The sequence below is a fragment of the Aegilops tauschii genome, chromosome 3, assembly GCF_002575655.3.
Source record: "Aegilops tauschii subsp. strangulata cultivar AL8/78 chromosome 3, Aet v6.0, whole genome shotgun sequence".
In the NCBI taxonomy this organism is placed as follows: domain Eukaryota; kingdom Viridiplantae; phylum Streptophyta; class Magnoliopsida; order Poales; family Poaceae; genus Aegilops; species Aegilops tauschii.
Genome location: NC_053037.3, coordinates 619,558,497 through 619,583,243, shown reverse-complemented (window position 1 = coordinate 619,583,243; position 24,747 = coordinate 619,558,497). Strand labels below are relative to the sequence as shown.

General features: G+C 48.7%; 1 protein-coding gene across 1 annotated transcript; it reads right to left on the bottom strand.

Annotated features, from left to right (window-relative positions):
- Nucleotides 1–13,376: 13,376 nt before the first annotated feature.
- Nucleotides 13,377–15,341, bottom strand: LOC141020847 (uncharacterized). Its single transcript, XM_073495796.1, has one exon. The coding sequence runs from the start codon at nt 15,339–15,341 to the stop codon at nt 13,377–13,379; it is 1,965 nt and encodes a 654-aa protein (XP_073351897.1).
- Nucleotides 15,342–24,747: the final 9,406 nt, after the last annotated feature.

Below are 24,747 nucleotides of genomic sequence, written 5' to 3'. Positions count from 1 at the left end.
CAGGCGCCGTAACTCACGCCATTGCCAGGCACATGACTGCTCGTTTTCCTCCGTAGGTACGTCGATCGTGATCCGTGAACGGTGAACCGTCCCCCATGATGCCCGTCGGCCTCCTCGCTTGGCGCCTTGCCGTGTCGCGCTCGCCTCAGTCGCCGCTGCCCACTGGAGTTGTGCGCGCCGGCACCGCATGACAGTCCGGCAGCACGGCCATCCGGCATCCGGCGAGGCGGCACCGCGGCCGTCCCTAATCCCTGAAAGTCTGCAAGTCAGTGCATTTGAACGTTTCCATCCATGTTCCTCTGTTTCTGTCCATCCCCCAAACCCCAATTTGACAATTTCAGTAGTTTATTTATTCTTTATTTAGTATGTACGTATTCAACTATACATCCATATGATCCATCCTCCAGTTTCAGTATGCAAGAAGTTTTAAAATTTTCTAATCCAATCTATCATTTCTTTGTCATTCTATGTACATGTCTAGGGTTCCAATCATTCGATGTATAAATTCCTAATTCTTTGTGGAATATTGCTCATTTTCGGTCTTATTACACTTGAGCCACCGGCTCTTCTGATGTACATACTTGTATCAATGTATATATTATGATGAATATAATAAAGCCGGCATCTCTGATAATTCAGGGCCTCTGTCGTATCATTTTTTGAGAATATGATTCTTTATTGTCACTTCATACGATCACTTGGGGGCTTCCTGCTTATTGAGCACAGCTATGATTACCCTCTTGATCCGGCTTGTACGTCATGATTACAAAATACTTGGGGGCTTCCTGCTCATTCAGCATAGCTATGACTACCCTACTGATCCAGCTTATATGCCTGGAATAAAATATTACTTGGGGGCTTCTTGTTAATGAACAGAGCTTTGTTGACCCTAGTAATAGGCTTGGACGCCAGGTGTATTCGTCAAAACATCTGGGTTATCCTACCTTTCTTTACCTGCCACTCCGACCAGGTAATCCTGAAATGACTCGCCGTACTCTTGACAATCAATCTTTCAAAGACCCTGAATTTGTCAAGGTTAAAACGTCGATTGGTCATGTGAGGTCCGGTTTACATGGTTTGAATTAAGGTTTCACTCAGCAGCTGCGTGGCCCTTGAATAACGCTTGATATGCAGGCTTGGCAGCCTATGAATGCCTTGTTTTCTGTTTTTTCTGGTTTATTTTTTGACTTGAACATTATTTGATGTTCATCTTTTATGCCATGTTGATACATGGTTGAAAACTACTAAGGGCCATGTTGCCTTATGGTTCATATAAGAATCTATCCGGAGTTTTATTAACCCGACCTAGTTTGGGCTTTAAGTCGCCAGTATATGATGATTATGTGCTTGATTGTTGTGCTCTAAGCGTTGGGATGTTGCCCCTTACTACATTCGGCATGATGAGCCGGCGGTATACATAAATTGAACAGGGCATTGTGCTCTGTCTTTGGGGTTGTTACCCTTACTACACGGTGCATGTTAAACCGGCAGTTTGAACAAGTATCACAGGTATTTTTTTTAGGATTATATGAGGTTTTTGAGAAACCGGCCCTGGTTATGGACTGTTTTAGTCACCAGTGGTCTCTATGTGGGGTATTGTGACCCGCCCTGGGGTAAGCCGCCAGGACACTTGTTATCTATTTGAGTGCAGGGAAAAATGATGAGCACGGTCTGCATAATTGATGACATTATGAGCATAAGTGGCGGATCTTTATATGATGGATCAACAGTGATTATGCAAATAAACACGCAGGATGGCGTGACAGATCAGAATTGTTTAACTAGCCTATTACAAGGCATCTGATGACCCAAAAGGACAAGTGTTTTTGGGGACATAGCATCAAAACGCTATAATTGGTAAGCCGGCTCATGACTTCAGAGTTTTAGTCTTGGCGGGTTGAAGCCTCTGGGTCGTCCTGTGCTTCTTCTTCTTGATTATCCATTGGCTGGAAGCCATGTGAAGCCCAGTTGACACCAATCAAAGCTAAACACAGCCTCATCATCTATAAGATTTGATGCATCGATGTCAGAAGCAAAGGTGTGCTTACGAGTTGGTGGGATGAGATCCATGTCCTGATGAACGGACGTCTTCATCTTCTTGTTCTCGGCATCATAAGCTACTTGATAGTGGGATGAGTCTGTATCTTCAGCCAGTTTGCTTACTATTGGACACATTTCCCTTGCTATTTTGGTGAAGTCTTCAGCGCTGAAGGGAGACCCGTCTTCTTTATCACTCGGGCAGCCATTAGCCAAGTCTTCTGGATTAAGATCTGCTTGCCATGCCTTTGCCCGGTTTAGAGAAGTCACGGCGCCGGCTCTGGCAGCTGGTCGTTTTAACTCTTCAATCCTTTGGGGCATCACCGATAGCTTCTCAAGTGTTTCCTTGATGAGGGAGGGTGGATGTTTTTCTTATGAATAGCAGCACATATCGTCCGTTGAGCGCCAGTGTATAGCTGCTCTACCAAAGTATATATAGCCTTAAGCTTGAGGCGCATGTCTGGACCCAACTTGGAGCTTCGGGAGCCTCCATCATTCAAATTATAGGTAAACCGGCAGGTGACTATGAGATACTGTTGGTGCAAAGGAAAGTATTGTTTGTTACTTACCAAAGACGGCCGATGTCATGCTGTTAATTTGACGCTTTAAGCCGGATAACTCGTCAGTTACCGGCTTAAGGGCTGCTTCGGCATCCTCCACTCTCTTCACTAGACCTGCTTTCTCAGTATCCCAGTTGCTTCTCTCAGTTTTGAAATCCTTTTTCGGTTTCTCTATATCTTCCAAGGCGGTTCTCAGTTCTGTCCAGGCCTTGGAAGTAGCAGACTGCTGCGTAGAGATGTTCTGGCGGAGATCAGCGAGTTGGGATTCTTTCATATTAAGATCAGCCTGCAAATACAATGAACAGGTCATATTATGATTTCAATTTGTGAAGTCCCAAGCATAATACAAGTATTGTACTTGGCACTTGGGGATTAATGCATATTGCTCTTTTTTAAGACAATTTTATGATGACCCGGCTATGCTGTTATAGCTATAGCCAATTCATGAGGGCTACACAGTATGCTTTGATTTATAAGTAATAATGATCAGTCCCGGTTTATTCATGCTGATTAAACCGGCCCTTAGGGGCTACAGGTGCAAAGTTGATCACTGCTAATTGAAGTCCCGGTTTAACTTAATAGACTAAGCCGACCCTTGGGGCTACTAGTTGGATTTTCATATGGTTATGGCTATCTAAAGTCTACAGTACACTCAATGCTATCATGTTCTATAGACTTGGCGGTTGATAAAGGTATATTTATGAAAAGGATTGTGTTGGATTACCTCAAAGCGCTCCTTCATCATGTTGACCAAGTCGGCTTCAAAGTCACGGCTGGTGTGAAGGCGGTTCAAGTAACCTGAATGAAGTTCTTGAGCACTAAATTGAGAATAGCTTTCCAAGTCAACCTTCCATTTGCCCTTATCAACAGCGGAGAACTCCTCCTTGGCACTGTGTTTGGACAGGGCAGTGGGTTAGCCTGGAGCCTGATAGCCGTTGCAAGTGATTAATATATCTTCACTTTCTTGAGCTGGCTGGGGAGGACTGGGCGGCTTATCATTCTCTGGATCAGCATCTATGGCGTCTTGTGTAATGGGGTGGACATCTGGAGAGGTGTCATCCATGGCAGTTTCTGACACTTGGTGCAAAGTCTCAGTTGAGGCATGTGGCTCCGGGTCAACATTCTTGGGCTCTTCAGCCATTTAATCGATTTTCTGCTTCCTGCTAGGTTTGGCCATAGCGCTGAAAGGGATGCATGAGACAGAGTTAATATAATGAAGTACATAATGCAAAGTGGATAAGATTTAATGTGCTCACCCGGGCACATTTTTGAAGGCTGGAATTTGAGTCCCAGTTGAGTCGCTGGAGGAAGAATGAGACATTCCCTGATAATTTTAGTCAGACGGGTTAAGAGGTTGTCGGAAAAGACCCTCCTTCGGATAAGATAAATCAGAAATATTTGAAACCCCCGGTCGATGTTTGCGAGGCGCCGGGGTGTTCGGTAAACCGGAGGATAAAACTCCACCACCGTTGTTCCGGGTTGTGCGGCGAGCTTCGTGTTGCTGCTTCTTCAAAAGAAAGTTGGGATCCAAGAAAGCTAAAGGGTGAGAAAATCTTACTTTTCGGCTTGCTTGTCGGGTTTTCTGTGTTGGCAGAGGTTCTGAGCCGTTGCAAAGGATAATTACCTCTTCACCATCTACGCGGCTGGCATCCACATCATCCTGATAATGGTCATTGTCAATAAGATGTACAAAATATGAGCCAAGGGAATCAAGGTCTACCTTCGACTCATCATCATCATCATTATCATCCAAAATGAATAACTCGGCGGGATTGGTCTTCTTCTTGGCGGGCTTCTTGGTAGCTTTGCTCTTTTCCCGGTACTTCTTGACCGGTTTGTCTAACTTCTTCTAGAAAGGGGAATCGGCCTATGCAGATAAAATAAGTTATGAGAAGACAATTTAAATAAAAGATAGTGTTTAAACCGGAAATAGCTTAACACTTACAGCTGGTGACGGGTTGAGAACGCAGAAAGGATTCAGTCAAACTTTGCCGCAATCTTCTAGACTCTCGTTCAGGAGAGTTTTAGTCATTTCATTGATGTCATCTTCAGTAATTTCAATCTGGAAGTGGCGAAGTGGATTTTTCAAATCGCCGGTGTGCTCACACATCAAGCCGGGTCGGTGGCTTAAGGGCAATATCCGGGTAGAGGATTTTCCCCTTCCGGAGAAGTGTCACTGCAGTAAAACCAGGTTTGGTTCCAGTCTTTGGGATGACTAGGCAGAGTAGCAGCTAGAAAAGTGGCTTCTTTCCACCGCTGTATGGAGATGCCACCTAGCTCTAGGCTGGGGCCGTCTGTGAACTTGTTCTGCCGGTTTAAGTAATAAAACTCTCTGAATAATTCTACGGTGGGCTCCTGTTGAAGGTACACCTCGCAGAATATTTGGAAGTTGCTGATGTTTGAAACATAGTTTGGTCCGATATCTTGTGGATGGAGCTTGAAAAAATGCAGCACATCGCGGAAGAATTTTGAACCCGGAGGGCTGAAGCCCCGGTTGATGTGATCAATAAAGACAACTACTTCTCCGTCCTTGGGCTTGGGACGAGTTTCATTGCCTGGAACCCTCCAATGGATGACATACTTTTTGGATAGGACGCCAGTCTGAACATATGCGTTCAAAATCTTCCTCGGTGACCCGAGAAACAGCCCAATTGCAGGCAGTGACAGTCATCGGCATTCCTGATGAAAAAGGCCTAAAGAAAATAAATAGTACCGGTTTAAGATCATACTATTAAGCCGGACGGTTGTTTCAAAGGTAAAATGTTACAAATGGCTAACAGATTAAGCCGGAGGATGAACATTGAAATATTCAAACATTCATATTGGCGGCTTAAAAGGAGGTTGGTATTTACCGGGTTAAGGATTCTGTTGTTAAACCGGTTAGAGTTTAAAAGTCAAATGTATAATGCAGAATCAGATTATGAGGATGAATAAGCAAGCACAATTAAGCCGGTGGAGTATTGCCGGGTCATGCAAGTTGCAAAATGTGTGATGGCGGTTTAAACAAGGCCTGATATTATATGGTGGATCACGGTTTACGGCATAAGCCGCCGTGACAGTTATTGTACTTCAAGTTTATCAGTAAAAAATTTGTGAAGTGCTGGAGAAACAGGTTACACAGATTGAAGCTATGATTATGGATCTACGACAATTTAGAAAAGACAGTAAAATCTAAACCTAAGGTGGCGGCAGTAGGAAAGTTTGTATGCTCTGATGGGATTTTCTATGGAAAGGAAGTACTTTGATATTAAAACCGGATACTAAACTGCTACCGCATAAGGTTCAGATCATGTTCAGATCAAAGGTTGCTTGAGTTGATGAAGAAAATGAAGAACAGTGAGGAACACCGACGAACAGAGCAAACTTTAATACAGATCTAAGGATTAGGGAGATGAGACTTACAGATGCTGGTGAGCAGCGGTCGCGCGCCGGAGTTCTTTGGTCTGGTCAGGTCGATGCAGCGGCCTGAGTTGGTGCAGCGGTCGGAGTTCGTGGCGGCGGAGCTCGGGCGACAGAAGAGATGCAAGAGGAAGACGAAGGCAAGAAGGCAAGGGGGGAAATGATAAAGACCCCCGTCCCTATTTATAAGAGGATGGATGGATACCATGCACGGTAATCGAGGGGATGAAATCGTCATAGGTCTATATGGGCGCCTTGATTCTCGGGATGTTCATTAAGATAAGGATCAGTTAAGATGTTCTGAGCCTCGTGCGAAATTAATGCGGAATGACGTCATGGTGGGTTAAGAAAATTCTATGAGCTGTTGTCATGGCGGGTCATAGCAAGGTTTATCAAAACAAGTGATGCAAGATTTTAACAAGACAGGTATTGAAGATTGATATGAACAAGTTCAGATCAACCTGGGGCCTAATGTTGGAGATATGACTACTAGGTATGAACCGTCCAGGAAGGGCCGGGTCATACTACCGACAGCTTGTACATTGAAGATGGCGGGTCATGACGAGCCTGTTGACGGCCCAAGACCCAGAGGCGACTTGAGGCCCAAGAGGATGAACCGCCATATGAATAACTTGTATTGTAAGGCAAGCTTACTTAGTCACCGAGCCGGACACAATGTGTATGAGCCGGCCGGGACTATGTAAGCCGCCGGGCATCAACCTATGTATATAATGGGGTGACCCGGCGGCGAGCTAAGGACAAGAAACAAGAGATCGAGAACTATGTAAAGCGTATTTGCTCCCTAGTAATCGAAACCCAAGCAATACAATCCCAAACTGGAGTAGGCCTTTACCTCCACCGCGAGGGGCCGAACTAATATAAACTCTGCGTGTCCCTTGTCTCGTTTAACCACTTTAAGCTAACCTAGTTGCGATGGCTCCACGACTAAGTCCTTACACTAGGACATCTGCCGTGTTAAGTCCACGACATATCCTCTTTTGAACATTTCTTCATGATTTTAGGACATTAGCCTGTCATGTTACCTAAGAAGAAGCAATTATCGGGTGCTGAAAAAACGAGAAAAAGAAAAGAAAGTAATCTAAAAGTTCTACCACTGAAGGCTTCTTGTTGCCGATGGACTCAGTTTAATTTGGCTCTTATTTGAGGTAATCATCTCTTGTTAGTTTCAATTTGCGATCTTTTTAGTATTATTGTTGTTGATGGAGTCAGTTTAAATTTGGTTATTATTATTCTCAGTTGTGTCATTTGAATTATTATAGTCAAATTTTAAACTAAAGATGTATAATTGAAAGTTACTCTTAATAAGTTATATATATAACGCACACTCATACATATATATGGTCTTAGAACTTAGGACATAGGGGCCCATGTCGTCGAGTTCGCCTAGGGCCTTCCAAAACACAAGGCCGGCCCTGGGTAGAAACTTGGACCTGGCCTCCTCACTACATTTTTGCATAGTAAAAGAGAGAAGATGCTTTCAGCTGATGCATGTCATGTGCATAAAAGGATTACAAATTATATGAGACTATTTTTTGGCTATTGTCCATGCATGTGTTTCACCCTCGTGGAATTAGCGATTTTTTTGACAAAGGAAGATGCTTCAAGTCCCTAGAAATCTTTCCGACCTCAAGAAGATCTTGAGTACCATCTCCACAGCAAAAAGACCTGTTGATTAGGCGATCGTGACGTACAACAGAGACCAATATAGTGGGTTAAGAAGGGACTCTGAGCAAATGACACAACAAGACCCAACTTCTTTTTTTTTGCAGGAAACAAGACCCAACTTCAACAACATGTTGACGTACTTATTTGGCTGGCGGTCAGTTGGAAGCAGCAAAGCAAGCGGCCGGTCTTCTTCTTGTTCTCCTCCTTCCTTGACAAACATGCATTGATGGCCTTACTGTAATAAGTGTGTCAACATTTTTATCTCAACAATCTGGTGGTTCTAAATGACTGTCATAACAAGTTACCGGAGTCCCACAGACATATCCTCTCTCTGTGGATGGTATCAACATGAGAAGAACTGAGACACTGTAGAAAAAACAAGAGGTCGTCAGGGTTCTCTTAGCCATGACGCTACTACTTCTGTGTGTCCCCAACTCATGGGTGCATGCAAGCAAGAATATCTGGCAGATAAGTGACAAACTATATTGCCCAGATGAATTGATGGCATGGCAAAACTGTTTTTGTCCTCCTAATCAGCGTGCAGCGAAACTGTTATTGAAATATGCATGGATACAGAATTGTCTGTTAGGAGAGACAAGGGAGAGGATTCGTAAATTAACAATACACAGAAAGATCTGACACGATTCATTCAGAATATGTAGTAATTAACCAGCTTGGAAATACAGGGAAACTACCCACTGGTCCATCTTTTATGGAGTGTATTTGTCAGGAAATTTATTAACAAATCTTCATCCTCCTTGAAATCAGGCCCTCCAGAACCAACCCTTTAATTGCTACGCAGTAAGTATATCGATCCGCCTCCTCCTCCTTCTGTTCCATACATTGGCTGCCGTGTGCCTCACCCGGATCGCCCTCCCATCCCACGTCTATCCGTGTTCCCCGCCCGCCCACTGCGTACGCCATCTATGAATGCCCTTGGCTGCTGCCTCTCGCGCCCCCACATGATGCTCCACCTTCCTCTCGCGCCCAGCCCTTCGCTTCTGCCTCTCGCGCCCCCACATGATGCTCCTCCTTCCAGGGGCCGGCCGCCCAAGGTTGTGGCATTCCGTTCCGATGCGCTACCCAACTATCACAGGATGTTCAGAGATGTTTGTCCGTCCACCCATCTGTATGCTTTCCTTTTAAAAAATCAGGGCTGATGGGTTTTCACAAACTAACGATCTTTCTTATATGTGAACCTTCCGATGGCAGAGATCACGAGACAACACCGCAAATCCAGATGCTAGCCGAGATGTGGACATAGTATGTTCCTGTCAAAAATGGTAGTTCAGCCAATGTACAACAACTCCAAACATACAAAGTAACCTTTAATTTCTTCCTTTCGTTCCTCCTTTCTTTTTTTGTTTCAGATAGTACTTTTTGCCCCCTTCTTACCATGGATATTCAGTTGAAGCAGTAGGGCCAATAAGAATGTGAGGGTAGACTTGAACAAATGTGCTTAATTAGGTGGCATCTTCATTTTTTGGTTCAACTTTGCAAACCAAAGCTATATACTACAAAACTACATTTCATATTGAATCTAACAACATTAATTTGACATTCTTAATGTTGATACATTTCCTGTAAGTTTCGTCAAAGTAAACATACTTTGACTCTGAAGAAAACTTATATGCAGACTCAAAAGGACCAGAGGGAGTACCAAACATGCCAACAACAAAACACTTTTCTTTTTCGATAAAGGGTGGATTCTATTGACTCAAAATGGAGCATCAAGAAGATACAAACACAATGAGCACACACCCGGCCTCTGCATAGCTAGGATGCACACAGCCAACACCAACGCACGCACACAAAAACACGCCGACAAATAGCAAAGTCATACAAGGCCAAAGCTATGCGTAGGCGAGGAAAAAAGAAAAAGCCCCCAAAGCGATCACATCACGATCGGCAAACTATAACAATGACCATATCTGCACCGACAATCTCAAAACACTTTGCTAAGCGGATATCTTTGTTCACAGCCAAAAAAATATATTGAAAAACATAATTGTCGAGGTCACTCACATAGTGTGTTTGAAAGGGACATGCTCATTACAGCTAAAATTAAAACTTCTTTTCTGACTAACAAGAGAATATGTGTATCTTAGTTAGTTATAAAAATATGCGTGAGCCACGAGTGTTACTTATAGAAAAAATGGAGAATGGTCACTACTACTACTTTTGTACCGCCAGGACGCGTACTTTCTTAATTAGTTTGAAAATATGTAATCAACACTGACTAAGAATAGAAATAATTAAATAGAGTGGTACAACACCATTACAGTCATTATTAATTATATAATGCATCAACATCATCTCAAACAGTTTCAAGGTGAATATTTTACTAAGCTGAGGAAAAACAGGAATTTGGTTCATTGCGCTATTTCTTCTGATGCAAATTAAAGACCTTGTACATCATTAGTCACTTTAGCCTCTCTTTATTATAATTGGACGGTTTTCAACTCAACGATGGAGAAAGGCCTAGGGCAGCTAGCTAGGGCTTTAGCACAAGGCAGTCCCAGAAGCCCATTTATATGCAATAAATAGTCGATCGTGGAAAATATGACCACACGAGGCTAGCCACAAACTGTATATTTTTGTATGACATGGTATGGATTTTCAAAAGGAAGGATAAAAGCAACCGACTATTCACATTTAAGTGCCTAATACAAGCTGCCATAAATAAGAACACCGGTCAATTTAGGATGAAGAATTGAGATAAACTAATGGGAACAAAAATAGATCTAGGGGACACCGTTGACGCTGATGAACGCGGCACACATGCAGCAGCAACATGTCATTTCCAGCTAGCATGCTACTAATTAGGATTGAAATGTGGTACGTGAGTGAACAAAAAAAAACAATGAGCACCTTGATCATGAGCATACTACTAATTACTATGAAATGGCATGATAACAGTAGTTCAGTACCATAAAAGGAAAATTCAGAGACATGCGATACATCAAAGGCTCTACTATGGACCCAAATTTCAAGGAGAGGCAGATAACCATTTTGGCAAGTACTGAAAGGTACAGATTGTTGCCTGTCGATTCTCTGAAACACAACACACGCGAGAGATTTTGCGCAACAATCAACTTAGCTGCTTTTCTGTTTTCCCTTCCTTTTATTCCTCAACTGAAGTAAACGTGCCGCGGATCCTGCGCCCCGACTGGATTGTGCCATCCCACGATCGAGCACTCGGTCCACGGCGCCCTACGATCGCTCCACGGATCGCACAGAACGCGTCTCGCGGGAGCAGCTAACTAACCTGACGAAAACACTAACTGAAACTTTAACTAAAGAAAGCTAACGCGAGTCTGAAACTGAAAAACGGCATGCTAGCTATCCTAGCTTATTGTGCAAGAAACTCCCCCTAAGCTAGGGTGGCTGGCACCTGATGACCCCAACACGATCGCGCATCTCCTGGAACTGAATCCGTCCGAGAGCTTTCGTGAGGATGTCGGCGAGCTGGTCACAAGTACGCACGTACTGGACGTCGACGCTGCTGTTGTCGACGCACTGCCGAAGAAAGTGGTATCGCAGCTCAATGTGCTTGCTCCTATCATGGAAGACAGGATTCTTGCTCAGCGCTATTGCTGACATGTTGTCGACGCAGAGCTTGGTGGCGCCGTCGACGCGCCCGAGCAGCTCCCCGAGCAGCCGCCTGAGCCAGATTGCCTGGCACGCGGCTCCCGCTGCGGCGACGTACTCTACCTCGCACGAGGAGAGCACGGCGATCTTTTGCTTGGCAGATTGCCATGACACCGGGCTGCCTCCGAGGAAGAAGATGGCTCCGCTGGTGCTCTTGCGATCATCCACGTCCCCTCCAAGATCTGAGTCGCTATACCCGACTAGCTCCGCGCCGCGTGCTTGCCGAGTGTAGCAACATCCCAGCTGGCGCGTGCCGGCGATGTACCTCAGCAGCTGCCTCACGGCAGCCCAGTGTTCGCTTGTCGGCTCCTCCATGAACCTGCTGACGTAGCCGACGGCGTAGGTGTTGTCCGGTCGAGTGTGGGTGAGGTAGCGGAGGCTCCCCACCACACTCCTGAAATGCGTGGCGTCCACGCGCTCCCGGCCGGCCTTCCGGCTTAGCTTGAGCCGTGGCTGCATCGGAGTGGCCACGGGATGGCAATCCTCCATGCCGGCTTTCTCCAGTAGCTTGCCGGCGTAGGACGACTGCGCGATGAAGATTTGCCCCGGCCGCTGAGTCACTTCGATGCCGAGGTAGTAACTCAGCAAGCCTAAGTCGCTCATCTTGAAGAGAGACATCATCTCCTGCTTGAACTCCATGACGGCTGTCGTGGACGCACCAGTGACGATCAGGTCGTCCACATATACGCCGACAAGGAGACGGTCACCGGCTCCGGTGCGAGTGTACATGGCGTGCTCAGACGGACACTTCTCAAAGCCGAGGGCATGGAGACTGCTGTTAAGTTTTGCATACCAGGCCCGCGGTGCTTGACGCAGTCTGTAGAGTGCTTTGTGTAGCCGGAGCACCTTGTTCGCTGCACTGGTGAGTTCGAAACCGGGGGGCTGCACCACGTATACCTCCTCCTCAAGTTCGCCGTTGAGAAAGGCTGACTTGACATCAAGGTGGTGCACCTCCCAGCGCTCCTGTGCCGCTACGGCGAGAAGGACGCGTACGGAGTCGAGCCGAGCCACCGGCGCAAACACTTCCTCGAAGTCAATGCCGGCGCGCTGCACAAAGCCCTTCGCCACGAGGCGAGCCTTGTGCTTGATCACCTCGCCGGCGGCGTTCCGCTTCTCCTTGAAGACCCACTTCAATCCAATAGGCCGATGACCTGCTGGCAAATCACACAGGGACCAAGTCTCGTTAGACTTGATGCACGCCATTTCCTCCATCATCGCCGCCCGCCATGCCGCATGGGGCTCGGCCTCTGCGAACGTCGCCGGCTCTCCTTCGGGCAGCAGGAGCAGGTGCTCTGCCCTCCCGGCCTTCGCCGCGTCGTGCGCGAGCACATCATCCATGCGACGGAAACGGTGCACGGCGTCGGGGTTGTCGTCGTCGTCGAACATGTCCAGCTCGAAGGGCGGCGGGGTCGCGTACTGCACGTCCTGCCAGACTGGATGGGCAGGTGGCGCGCTTCCCGCCGCTGGTGAATCCGCTGCAGAGTTGTCGTGGATGGGTGTCGCCGTGGTTGGAGCGGGCGACCCCGTAGCAGCTCCGGGCGGCGCCGATGGCGACGGGCTGACCGGCGCAGCGCTGTCCCCCTCATGGTCACCATATGGGGCGAAGTCGACGATGAACGTGCCGCCCGTGGCTGTTGCCTCGCCGCTCCAGTCCCAGCTCGCGTTCTCGTCGAACACGACGTCGCGGGACACATGCACGCGGTGACTCGTCGGGTCGTAGACCCTGTACGCCTTGGTGCCGGGCTCGTAGCCGATGAGCACCATGGGCGTGCTCCGATCGTCCAGTTTCTTGAGGTTGGGCCGCGCGCTCTTGACGTGAGCCACACACCCAAAAACTCGTAGGTGACTCACCTCCGGTTTCTTGCCGTGCCAGAGCTCGTACGGGGTTGCGCCGTCCATGCTGCGAGTGAACGCGCGGTTCAGGAGATAGACGGCCGTAGTCACCGCCTCTCCCCAGAAGTAGTCCGGCATGCCCTTGACCTTCATCATGCTCCTCGCCATGCCCACCACCGTCTGATTGCGCCTCTCGACAACGCCGTTCTGCTACGGCGAGTACGGCGCTGTGAGGTGACGTTGAACTCCAGTGGCGGCGAAGTGCTCGGCCAGTGACGAGGACGTGAACTCTCCGCCGCGGTCAGTGCGCAGCGTGCCCAGCTTGCGTCGTGCCTCCACCTCAGCACGCGCCTGGAACCTCTTGGTGGCGATGCCTGCCTCATCCTTGCTAGACAGCAGGGTGAGCCACATGTAGCGACTGTGGTCGTCCACCAGAAACAGGAAGTAGCGCCGCCCTCCTGGTGTTGCTGGCGTGATTGCCCCGCACAGATCTGCGTGAACGAGGTCGAGAGGCGTCTCCGCTCTGAACTTGGCCGCCTGGGGAAATGGCGCTCGGCGTTGTTTGCCGGCGAGGCACGCCTGGCAGAGCTCCCCCGAAGACTCAATGCCCGGCAGCCCCTGCACCATACTTGCCCGCATCATCTGCTGTAGTGTGTCGACGTGCAGGTGACCGAAGCGGGCGTGCCAGCGCCATGACATGCTGTCCGCGCGCGCGGCAAGACAAGCCGGACGAACAGGGTGGATGTGAACCTTGTACAAACGATTTTGGGACCGTTTTACCTTGAAGATGAGGGCGTCGCGTCGATCGCGGACAGTGAGGACGCCGTGGCGCGTGTTGATGTCGCAGCCGTTCTCGTCGAGCTGCCCGAGGCTGACGACGCTGCTCTTGAGCCTGGGGATGTAGTACACGTCCATGAGGGCGCGCTGAGATCCCCCGTCGATGGTGAAGGCGACTGTGCCGCGCCCCTCGATACGTACCACTGACCCATCGCCGAACCGCACGGATCCGGTGATCGCGGTATCGAGTTCGGGGAAGGCCGTGCGATCTCCAGTCATGTGGCTGGACGCGCCAGTGTCCAGGAACGACATTGGGTCCGGCGCGGCGTCCTCGGCGGCTGGAACGACGTTCGCCTGCTCCTCGTTCAGGAAGACAGTGGCGTGTGGCGGATCGCAGTGGCCCACGACGAGTGCCGTGGGTTTTGCCGCCGGAGCCAGTGCCGCGACGCTGCTGCCTGCCTGAGTGGGACGTGCGATCTCGACCACCTCGGTGAGCAACAGCTCCGGATCGGCCTCCTCATCGGCCTGGGCAAGGAGGGTGTCCTCCTCCCTCTTCTTCTTTCTGCAGTCGCGCGCCCAGTGCCCCTTGAAACCGCAGTATCGACAATTCTCCTTGTCCCCGCCGCTCTTGTCGGGGTAGTCCGCGCCACTCGCGGCGCCACGCGCGGCGCCACGTCTGCCACCGCGGCCCCTTCCTCGGCCACGGCCGCCGCCCTTGCGACGGTTGGTGTTGCCACCCGAGACACGAGGTTGCAGTTCGCTGGCCTGCCACTCCTCCTGAGTGAGAAGCAGCCGCCCACCTTGGCTGCTGCTGCCGCCATGCGCGTCGTCGAGGCGGTCCTGCACGACGCGCAGCCTGCCGATGACCTCGTCCAGGGAGAGCGTACTGATGTCCAGCAGCGTCTCGATCGCGATCGCCACCTGCGCGAACTGGGGTGGAACCACACGCAAAAACTTGGCCACTACCTTTGATTCTTCCACGGTGTCGCCAAGGGCGCGCAGGCCGGTGACGATCCCTGACAGGCGGAGCGAGAAATCGTCGATCGTCTCCCCGTCGCGGAAGGTGATGCCTTCGAAGTCACGCCAGAGTTTCTGCGCGTTGGCCTCGCGCACACGCGTGGCACCGAGGCGCTGCAGAGCGATGGTGTCACACGCCTCTTTGGCGGTCTCCTTCTCGCTCACCGCGAGTAGCACATCCGAAGGGAGGCCGCGCAGGATGGTGATCATCGCATTGCGCTCGTGGTGGTAGGAGACGTCACCGTGCGAGACCGCTCCCCACCAGCCATGGGCCTGAAGGTATACCTTCATGAGTAGAGCCCACTCTGCGTAATTTGTACGCGTCAGCATTGGGAGTGCGCCCGAGGAGGGCGCCGACTGCAACACCGGCTGCACAGTCATGTCGCCGCGGCGGCGAGTTCGTCCCCGACCCTGGGACGGAGCACGCAGGCGTGGAGGGGTCTCCGAACGCCCTGCGCCGCCCGCGGACGTCCTCGCCGCGGCTGCCGGCGTCCTTGACATGGCTCCGCTCTGAACTTGGCCGCCTGGGGAAATGGCGCTCGGCGTTGTTTGCCGGCGAGGCACGCCTGGCAGAGCTCCCCCGAAGGCTCAATGTCCAGCAGCCCCTGCACCATACTTGCCCGCGCCATCCGCTGTATTGCGTCGACGTGCAGGTGACCGAAGCGGGCGTGCCAGCGCCATGACATGCTGTCTGCGCGCGCGGCAAGACAAGCCGGACGAACAGGGTGGATGTGAACCTTGTACAAACGATTTTGGGACCGTTTTACCTTGAAGATGAGGGCGCCGCGCGATCGCGGACAGTGAGGACGCCGTGGCGCGTGTTGATGTCGCAGCCGTTCTCGTCGAGCTGCCCGAGGCTGACGACGCTGCTCTTGAGCCTGGGGATGTAGTACACGTCCATGAGGGCGCGCTGAGCTCCCCCGTCGATGGTGAAGGCGACTGTGCCGCGCCCCTCGATACGTACCACTGACCCATCGCCGAACCGCACGGATCCGGTGATCGCGGTATCGAGTTCGGGGAAGGCCGTGCGATCTCCAGTCATGTGGCTGGACGCGCCAGTGTCCAGGAACGACATTGGGTCCGGCGCGGCGTCCTCGGCGGCCGGAACGACGTTCGCCTGCTCCTCGTTCAGGAAGACAGTGGCGTGTGGCGGATCGCAGTGGCCCACGACGAGTGCCGTGGGTTTTGCCGCCGGAGCCAGTGCCGCGACGCTGCTGCCTGCCTGAGTGGGACGTGCGATCTCGACCACCTCGGCGAGCAACAGCTCCGGATCGGCCTCCTCATCGGCCTGGGCAAGGAGGGCGTCCTCCTCCCTCTTCTTCTTTCTGCAGTCGCGCGCCCAGTGCCCCTTGAAACCGCAGTATCGGCACTTCTCCTTGTCCCCGCCGCTCTTGTCGGGGTAGTCCGCGCCACTCGCGGCGCCACGCGCGGCGCCACATCCGCCACCGCGGTCCCTTCCTCGGCCACGGCCGCCGCCCTTGCGACGGTTGGTGTTGCCGCCCGAGACACGAGGTTGCAGTTCGCTGGCCTGCCACTCCTCCCGAGTGAGAAGCAGCCGCCCACCTTGGCTGCTGCTGCCGCCATGCGCGTCGTCGAGGCGGTCCTGCACGACGCGCATCCTGCCGGTGACCTCGTCCAGGGAGAGCGTACTGATGTCCAGCAGCGTCTCGATCGCGATCGCCACCTGCGCGAACTGGGGTGGAACCACACGCAAAAACTTGGCCACTACCTTTGATTCTTCCACGGTGTCGCCAAGGGCGCGCAGACCGGTGACGATCCCTGACAGGCGGAGTGAGAAATCGTCGATCGTCTCCCCGTCGCGGAAGGTGATGCCTTCGAAGTCACGCCGGAGTTTCTCCGCGTTGGCCTCGCGCACACGCGTGGCACCGAGGCGCTGCAGAGCGATGGCGTCCCACGCCTCCTTGGCGGTCTCCTTCTCGCCCACCGAAGGGAGGCCGCGCAGGATGGTGATCATCGCGTTGCGCTCGTGGTGGTAGGAGACGTCACCGTGCGAGACCGCTCCCCACCAGCCATGGGCCTGAAGGTATACCTTCATGAGCAGAGCCCACTCTGCGTAATTTGTACGCGTCAGCATTGGGAGTGCGTCCGAGGAGGGCGCCGACTGCACCACCGGCTGCACAGTCATGTCGCCGCGGCGGCGAGTTCGTCCCCGATCCTGGGACGGAGCACGCAGGCGTGGAGGGGTCTCCGAACGCCCTGCGCCGCCCGCGGACATCCTCGCCGCGGCCGCCGGCGTCCTTGACATGGCTCTGATGCCACTTGTTGCCTGTCGATTCTCTGAAACACAACACACGCGAGAGATTTTGCGCAGCAATCAACTTAGCTGCTTTTCTGTTTTCCCTTCCTTTTATTCCTCAACTGAAGTAAACGTGCCACGGATCCTGCGCCCCGACTGGATCGTGCCATCCCACGATCGAGCACTCGGTCCACGGCGCCCTACAATCGCTCCGCGGATCGCACAGAACGCGTCTCGCGGGAGCAGCTAACTAACCTGACGAAAACACTAACTGAAATTTTAACTGAAAAAAGCTAACGCGAGTCTGAAACTGAAAAACGGCATGCTAGCTATCCTAGCTTATTGTGCAACACAGATTACTGGAATAGCAAAATGGGTGATCGCAAAGTGGGCTTCCAAGCATGCGTGGCTAGTTAAACCCTAATGAAAAAACAGTATAGTTACGAAATGATTACTGCTCATCCTCAAAAGGGAAATCGGAACTATTACTACAAGAAAGTGTTATGGAGTAACCCATGCATAATTGAGTTCATTGTTGATGTAGTCGAATCCTAACTAGTTTGATATCGGAGGTAAAATCTACATGGGAGGACGAACGTCACCCATCGTGTAGTAACCTGTCGACATGATGCCTTCCACACCATCGGTGACACTTTCGACTTGTTTGTAATATACACAGCCATCACTGTTGGATCTCGTCAAGAGCATGTTGGCGCTGTTAGGGATCTCATCGTCTCTCCGTAAGCAACGATGGTGGGAGAAGTAAATATGGTTCCTCTGCACGTCGCCACTCCCGCATGCCGGCACAGGCACTGCTTTGGAGCATGTTAGCCCCAAGAATAGCGCGTAGTCTCCTATGCTATTCAGCTCCACCCACTTGTAGTCGTGAGAGCCTGTACGTAAGCCGGTGCAGACTAGCAAAAGCACCGTGAAGCACGGACCACAGATGTTATGCAAGTGGCACGACCACCACCGATAGTTCTTCATCACTATCACAAGCTTGCCACGTAGGTCAACAATGTAACTCATGTGCTCATTCGGATTCTCCCAGTAGTTGTTTAGCGCGCACAACAAGTGGATGCGTACGATCACAGACGCACCATTTTTGTTCAAGCCAAGGTCAAACTTGACGTGCTGCTTGGTGTATCGTGTGATGTCGTAGAGCTCGGCATTGCAAAAGGCAATATCCATGAGACCATCACCCCCAAGAAATCCTTGCGTCGTCCAGCCGGCCTCCGAGCACCCAACTCTGCAGAAAGCGAGCTCGTGCTTATCGGTGATGGCAGCGACAATGCAACCACTTGAGGTCGGCTGCTCAGAGAAGATGATCTTCTTCAAGATCAACGAAGGATCAACGCTGACCGCAGAGAGCACCACCACAGCACCAGAAAAGAGGTTAATTATGCTGAACGGAGCCTCGGCCGAGGCAACCCAGCCAGGACCACGCCCTCCTTGGGGCACTACACGACCATGGTCTCGTCACCAGTGCCGCGTGGGTCGAGGATGAGCCACGGCAGAACATGTCGTGGCGCGGCACGCCATGCTGTGCACACAGCGTCGAAGCGTGCGCGGTCGAGCGGGGCGACGAGCCTGGAGTAGACCATGCCGAGGAGATCGCTAGGCAGGCCTGACCACTGCCCTGACGCCGACGAGGTTCCTGGGATGCCGCTGTCGCCGGCGGACGCCATCTTAATTTGTTTGTTGACGCGGACGCCGGCCGATGGATCCGAGTCTCTCTGCTATCTACAAGCGTGGATCGAGAGTTTCATTGATGGTGAGATAATATATGTGGACGTATATATGATGAGCTTCCCATATAGTATTACCTATCCGATCGCATCTTGTCTTTGCCCATCTCCGATTTGGCTTCTTACCTTGTTTGAGGGCCGGTTCTACTGCGTTGACCAGAATGGTGTCATGGTACTGAATACTGGGGCAGATGAGATGAGCCACCATGGCGATTGCTTGGCGCGAGGTGCAGCCCCATCATGCATGCAATCCAGCGGTGTGCATGCGTGCAAGAGGTGCGCCGCTGGCTCGTTGGCTCATGTGTTGTGCGAACGTATTTCTATTTTTTCTATCACCGCGACGATCAATCAATTCATTACTGTACGTGTGCACGCACTTAAAAAAACGCTGCTGGTGCTATTTTTTTCTCTCTCTCTTTTCCAGAGAAAGCCGTTGTATCTATTGCTATTTTTCTTTTTCCATCCCCCCAAGACCCTAATATTTTGCACTCAAGACCCTAAAGGTTCTGTTTTTTTATAAATAAGGACAAAATTTTGACAAGTCGTGCGGATTTTCGCCAGAAATTTCGGCAGCATAACGCGTTGGGAAGAAATGCATCCACAACGGCACTATACGGGTAAAAAACTTTTTCCTTTTCTTTCCTTTTTGTGCTACAAAGTATAGGATAGGATTTTTTATTCATATTGATTGGATCTATCCCTCTACATCATGTCATCTTGTTTAAGGCGTTACTCCGTTATTGTTAACTTAACACACCAGATGCATGCTGAATAGCGGTCGATGTGTGGAGTAATAGTAGTAGATGCAGGCAGGAGTCGGTCTACTTGTCACAGATGTGATGCCTATATTCATGATCATTGCCTTGGATATCGTCATAACTTTGCGCTTTTCTATCAATTGCTCAACAGTAATTTGTTTACCCATCATATACGTTCTTTCAAGAGAGAAGCCACTACTGAAAACTATGGCCCCCGGGTCTATTTTTATCATATTATTTTTAGATCTATAAAATCAAAAACACAAAAATACCTTGCTGCAATTTATTTACATTTACTTTATTATGCACTTTTACTTATCTTTTATACCTATCTCTATCAGATCTCATCCTTACAAGTAACCGTGATGGGATTGACAACCCCTTTTTCGTGTTGGGTGCAAGTATTTGTTTGTTTGTGTAGGTGCGATCATTGGGGACTTGTGTGTTCCTCCTACTTGATTGATACCTGATTGCTTGTATCTGCGATGATATTTCCCCGAAGAGGAGAGGATGGTGTAGCACAACAACGGTAAGTATATCCCTCAGTTATGAAACCAAGGTTATCAATCCGGTAAGAGGATCCACCCACACTATGTAAACAACACTTGCACACAAATAATAAGTAGTTGCAACCCAAAGCGTAAGAGGGGTTGTCAATACCTCCTCCGTATTGAGATAGATTAAATTGTATGAAACTTGATAAATAGATCTAACAAAAACACAAAATAAAATAAATAAAGGAAAATTGTAGCAAGGTATTTTTGGTTTTTTTTAATATGATAGGAAATAAACCTGGGGGCCGTAGATTTCACTAGAGGCTTCTCTCGAGAAAATAGCATACAGTGGGTAAACAAATTACTGTTGGGCAATTGATAGAAAAGCGAATAGTCATGACGATATTCAAGGCAATGATCATGTGCGCAGGCATTACGTCCAAGATTAGTAGACCGACTCCAGCCTGCATCTACTACTATTACTCGACACATCGACTGCTATCCAGCATGTATCTAGTGTATTAAGTTCATGGAAAACGGAGTAATGCAATAAGAACGATGACATGATGTAGACAATATCAATTCATGTTGAAATAGACCCCATATTTTTGTCCTTAATGGTAACGATACATGCGTGTCATGTATCCTTCTGTCACTTAGCTTGAGCACCGCAAGATCGAACCCATCACAAAGCACATCTTCTCATGGCAAGAAAAATCAATCTAGTTGGCCAAACCAAACAAATGTTTCGAAGAAGAAATACGAGGCTATAACAATCATGCATAAAAGAGTTCAGGAAAGAGTCAAATAATATTATAGATAGATCTGATCATAAACTCACAATTCATCGGATACCAGCAAACACACTGCAAAAAGTCATTACATCAAATAGATCTCCAAGAACATCGACGAGTACATTGTATTGAAGATCAAAAAGAGAGAAGAAGTCATCTAGATACTACCTACGGACTTGTAGGTTTGTGGTAAACTACTCACACATCATCGGAAGGCAAGGGTGATGATGAAGAACCCCTCCATGATTGTTGACCCCTCCGATAGAGTGCCGGAAAAGGCATCTAGATTGGGTCTCATGGTTCTGAAACTTGCGAAAGTGGAAACTGTTTTCTCTCGATTCCCCAAGGGTTTTTGGGATTTTAGAGAATTTATAGAGTTGGTACTCGGTGGAGGGGCTGCCTATGGGCTCCACTACCCACCAGGGTGGGCCTGGGGCCTTTGGCGCGCCCTGGTGCCTTGTGGGCCTCAAAGGCCCCCTCTGGTGCACTTATTGGGCCTCTTGGTTGTCTTCTGGGCAGAAAAAATTCTTCAAAAAGTTTCGTGGCATTTGGACTCCGTTTGGTATTGATATTCTGCGAAGCAAAAAGCAAGCCAAAAAAACAGCAACTATCAGTGGGCACTATGTCAATAGATTTGTCCCAAAAAATGATATAAAGTTGCCAGTAAATGAATGTAAAACATTCAATATTGATAATATAACAGCATGGAACAATGAAAAATTATAGATACATTTGAGACGTATCAATACCTTGGTTCTTAACTGAGGGAAATACTTATCTCTACTTTGCTGCATCACTCTTTCCTCTTCAATGAAAAAACCAACGCAAACTCAAGAAGTAGCACTATGATAATGATCATGACGCTTCCATGCATGCATTTTGATTTATAGACACCTCTCTGTATAAACATGTGGTCGTGATTATCGAGTTCGGTATTCGCTTGAGGACAAGTGGACCCTAAACTTGGGGGAGTTGATACGTCCATTTTGCATCATGTTTTCATATATTGTTATTTATCATATTTTATATCAATATTTCACTTTATGATGCAATTTTAATACATTTTCTCGCTTAAAATGCAAGATACACTTGAAGAAGAAGATTGCCGACAGCTGGAATTACGTGCCTAAAAGAGGTAAAACAAAGATAGTTATTCTCCGGAGCTCCAAATAACCTAAAAATTTACGGAGAAACATTTTGGAATATATAAAAATAGTTGAAGCAAGGAGTGCTGGAGAAGACCCTCAGTGGGCCCACAAGGCTGGCGGGCGTGGCCAGGTGCCATATTGGGCCCACAATGGTCCCCTGATGCCCATCTTCTGCTATATGAGGCCATTTTTCCTAAAAAAATAATAGGAAGACTTTGGGAAAAAGTGACGCATCTCGAGGTGGAACCTGTGAAGGAGCACTTCTACTCTCCGGCGGAGCGATTCCGCCGGGGATTCTTCCCTCCAATAGGGGAAACTCGAAGTCATAGTCATGACCAACGCTCCTCTCATCATGGGAGGACTCGTCTCCATCAATATCTTCACAAGAACAATCTCATCTCAAACCCTAGTTCATCTCATGTATTCAATCTTTCTCCCAAAACCCCAAATTGGTATGTGTGGGTTGCTAGTAGTGTTGATTACATCTTGTAGTTGATGCTAGTTGGTTTACTTGTTGGAAGATTATATATTTAGTTGTTAGTCCTATATAATTCCCTTCTGATCATAAACATAAATATGAGTTGTCAGTAGTTTCATTTGTTCTTAAGGACATGGGATAAATCTTCTTATAATTAATCATGTCAAGTTGGTTTTCGTTCAATGTTATGATGATATGTTATGTTGTCCCTCCTCTAGTGATGGCGTCTGAACATCGACTACATGACACATTACCATTTTTTAGCCTAGGGGAAGACATTATGGGATTAGTAAGTTGAAGATGGGTTGCGAGAGTGACATGATTTTAAACCCTCATTTAAGCACTATTTAGTAAGCGGCCGATTTGGATCCATATGTTTCTTTCTATGGCAGATTTATCTTAATTCTTCTTACATAGTTGCGGATGCTTGCGATGGGGGTAATCATAAGTGGGTTGTTCAAGTAAGAACAACACAGTACCACCAGTCTACCCAGATAATAACTTATCAAAACAGTGAACGCGAGTCAATGAATCTTGATGAAGTTAACTAAACAACATTCCCATGTGTCCTCTAGAATGATTTGCTCACTATAAGAAACAGTTTCGGCTTGTCCTTTGCTATAAAAAGGATTAGGCCACCTTGTTGCACCTTGTTACTATTGTTACTTGTTAGTTGCTACAAATTATCTTGCTATCAAACTATCTGTCACCACTATTTACATCACTTGCAGAGAATACCTTGCTGAAAACCGCTTATTGATTCCTTTTGCTCGTAGTTGGGTTCGACACTCTTACTTATCGAAAGCACTACAATTGATCCCTTATACTTGTGGGTAATCAACAGCCCGCGCTACTTACCTATGTTGGGGACACGGTTGGGAGCACTTAATAGTAGTGTCGTCTGTCTGTGCCCTCGCTGCTACTATTCCCTACCGGTAGCACGCTCTTTTCGACCGGCCTACTACTAACCCGCACCACTATTAAGTGGTTTCCTATGGGGGTTTTCCTAGCAGTGCTACGTTCGCCACAGCCTCCTACATGCCACAACGTAAAGGAGTTGTGGATGTCGCACACACTTCCTTAGGTTCGGGCGATATTCAAGTCGCTTCCTCCCAACGAGATGCTATAGGAGCTGAGCCAGCCAACTCCTGTTCCGGCTGCTCCTCCATACAATGTGGAGTACTTAGGCTCCATCTACGACCATGAGGCCATTGTCGCCATCTCGGACGGCGATATGCAGGTGAGGAATTGGGCGTTCCTTCTAGTTATAATTAGATTTAATTTTGTGATTTCAATAGTGTTGTTCAAATCTGTAAAATGTGGATGCCAACTAGTTTAATATTAATGTTTGAGTAAGGTTTAGTTTAGTTAATGTTTTAACTAGATTAGTGTAACAAGCTGGGGTTATCTGACAGTAGCTGTTTACTGACATTGGGACCCACTGGACAAAGCAAGCATCAGCCACATGGCACATGACTTCTATTGCTGGCATCTACCGTCCATGGTGCAGTATTAATAATTTGTTAGTGGCGTTGCGTGCCAAACGCCACAGATGAGAGATATACAAGTGGCGTTGGGTGTGGACGCCAGTAGTACCAGCTTATCACTGCCGTCACACTAGCGGCATCGGCACCTAGTGCCACCAAATACATGTTCTGAACGCCGCTAGTAGGCATTTCTGCACTTGTATCTTACTAGTCTGCCTTGCATGCTACTAAGTTGTGTAGTTTCTTGTTGAGTTATTCTTCCATTCGACAATCTCCTTTTAATTTTAACAATCTATTTCTTTGGTCTTATATTTGTTTTGTAGAAATTGCTAAAATTATTCAATTCACATTCACCCCCTCTGGTTGATATCTTTTTTTAGGACATTCCTCTCGTCGATATCTGACCCTACAAGTTTCTACCACTGAACATACTCACCGACTAGAGAAATATATACTACTTCCTTGTGTTCTGGGCCCATTACAAAACGGGACTGCCGGTATAGTTAGGTCGGTTCATTCATGTCGTATAAGGTTGTTTTTTAAATTATAAATCACGAGGCCATGCAAATCTAAAATTACCAGATCAAATATCGCACATGACAAAATCTAATAGAACACCTAGA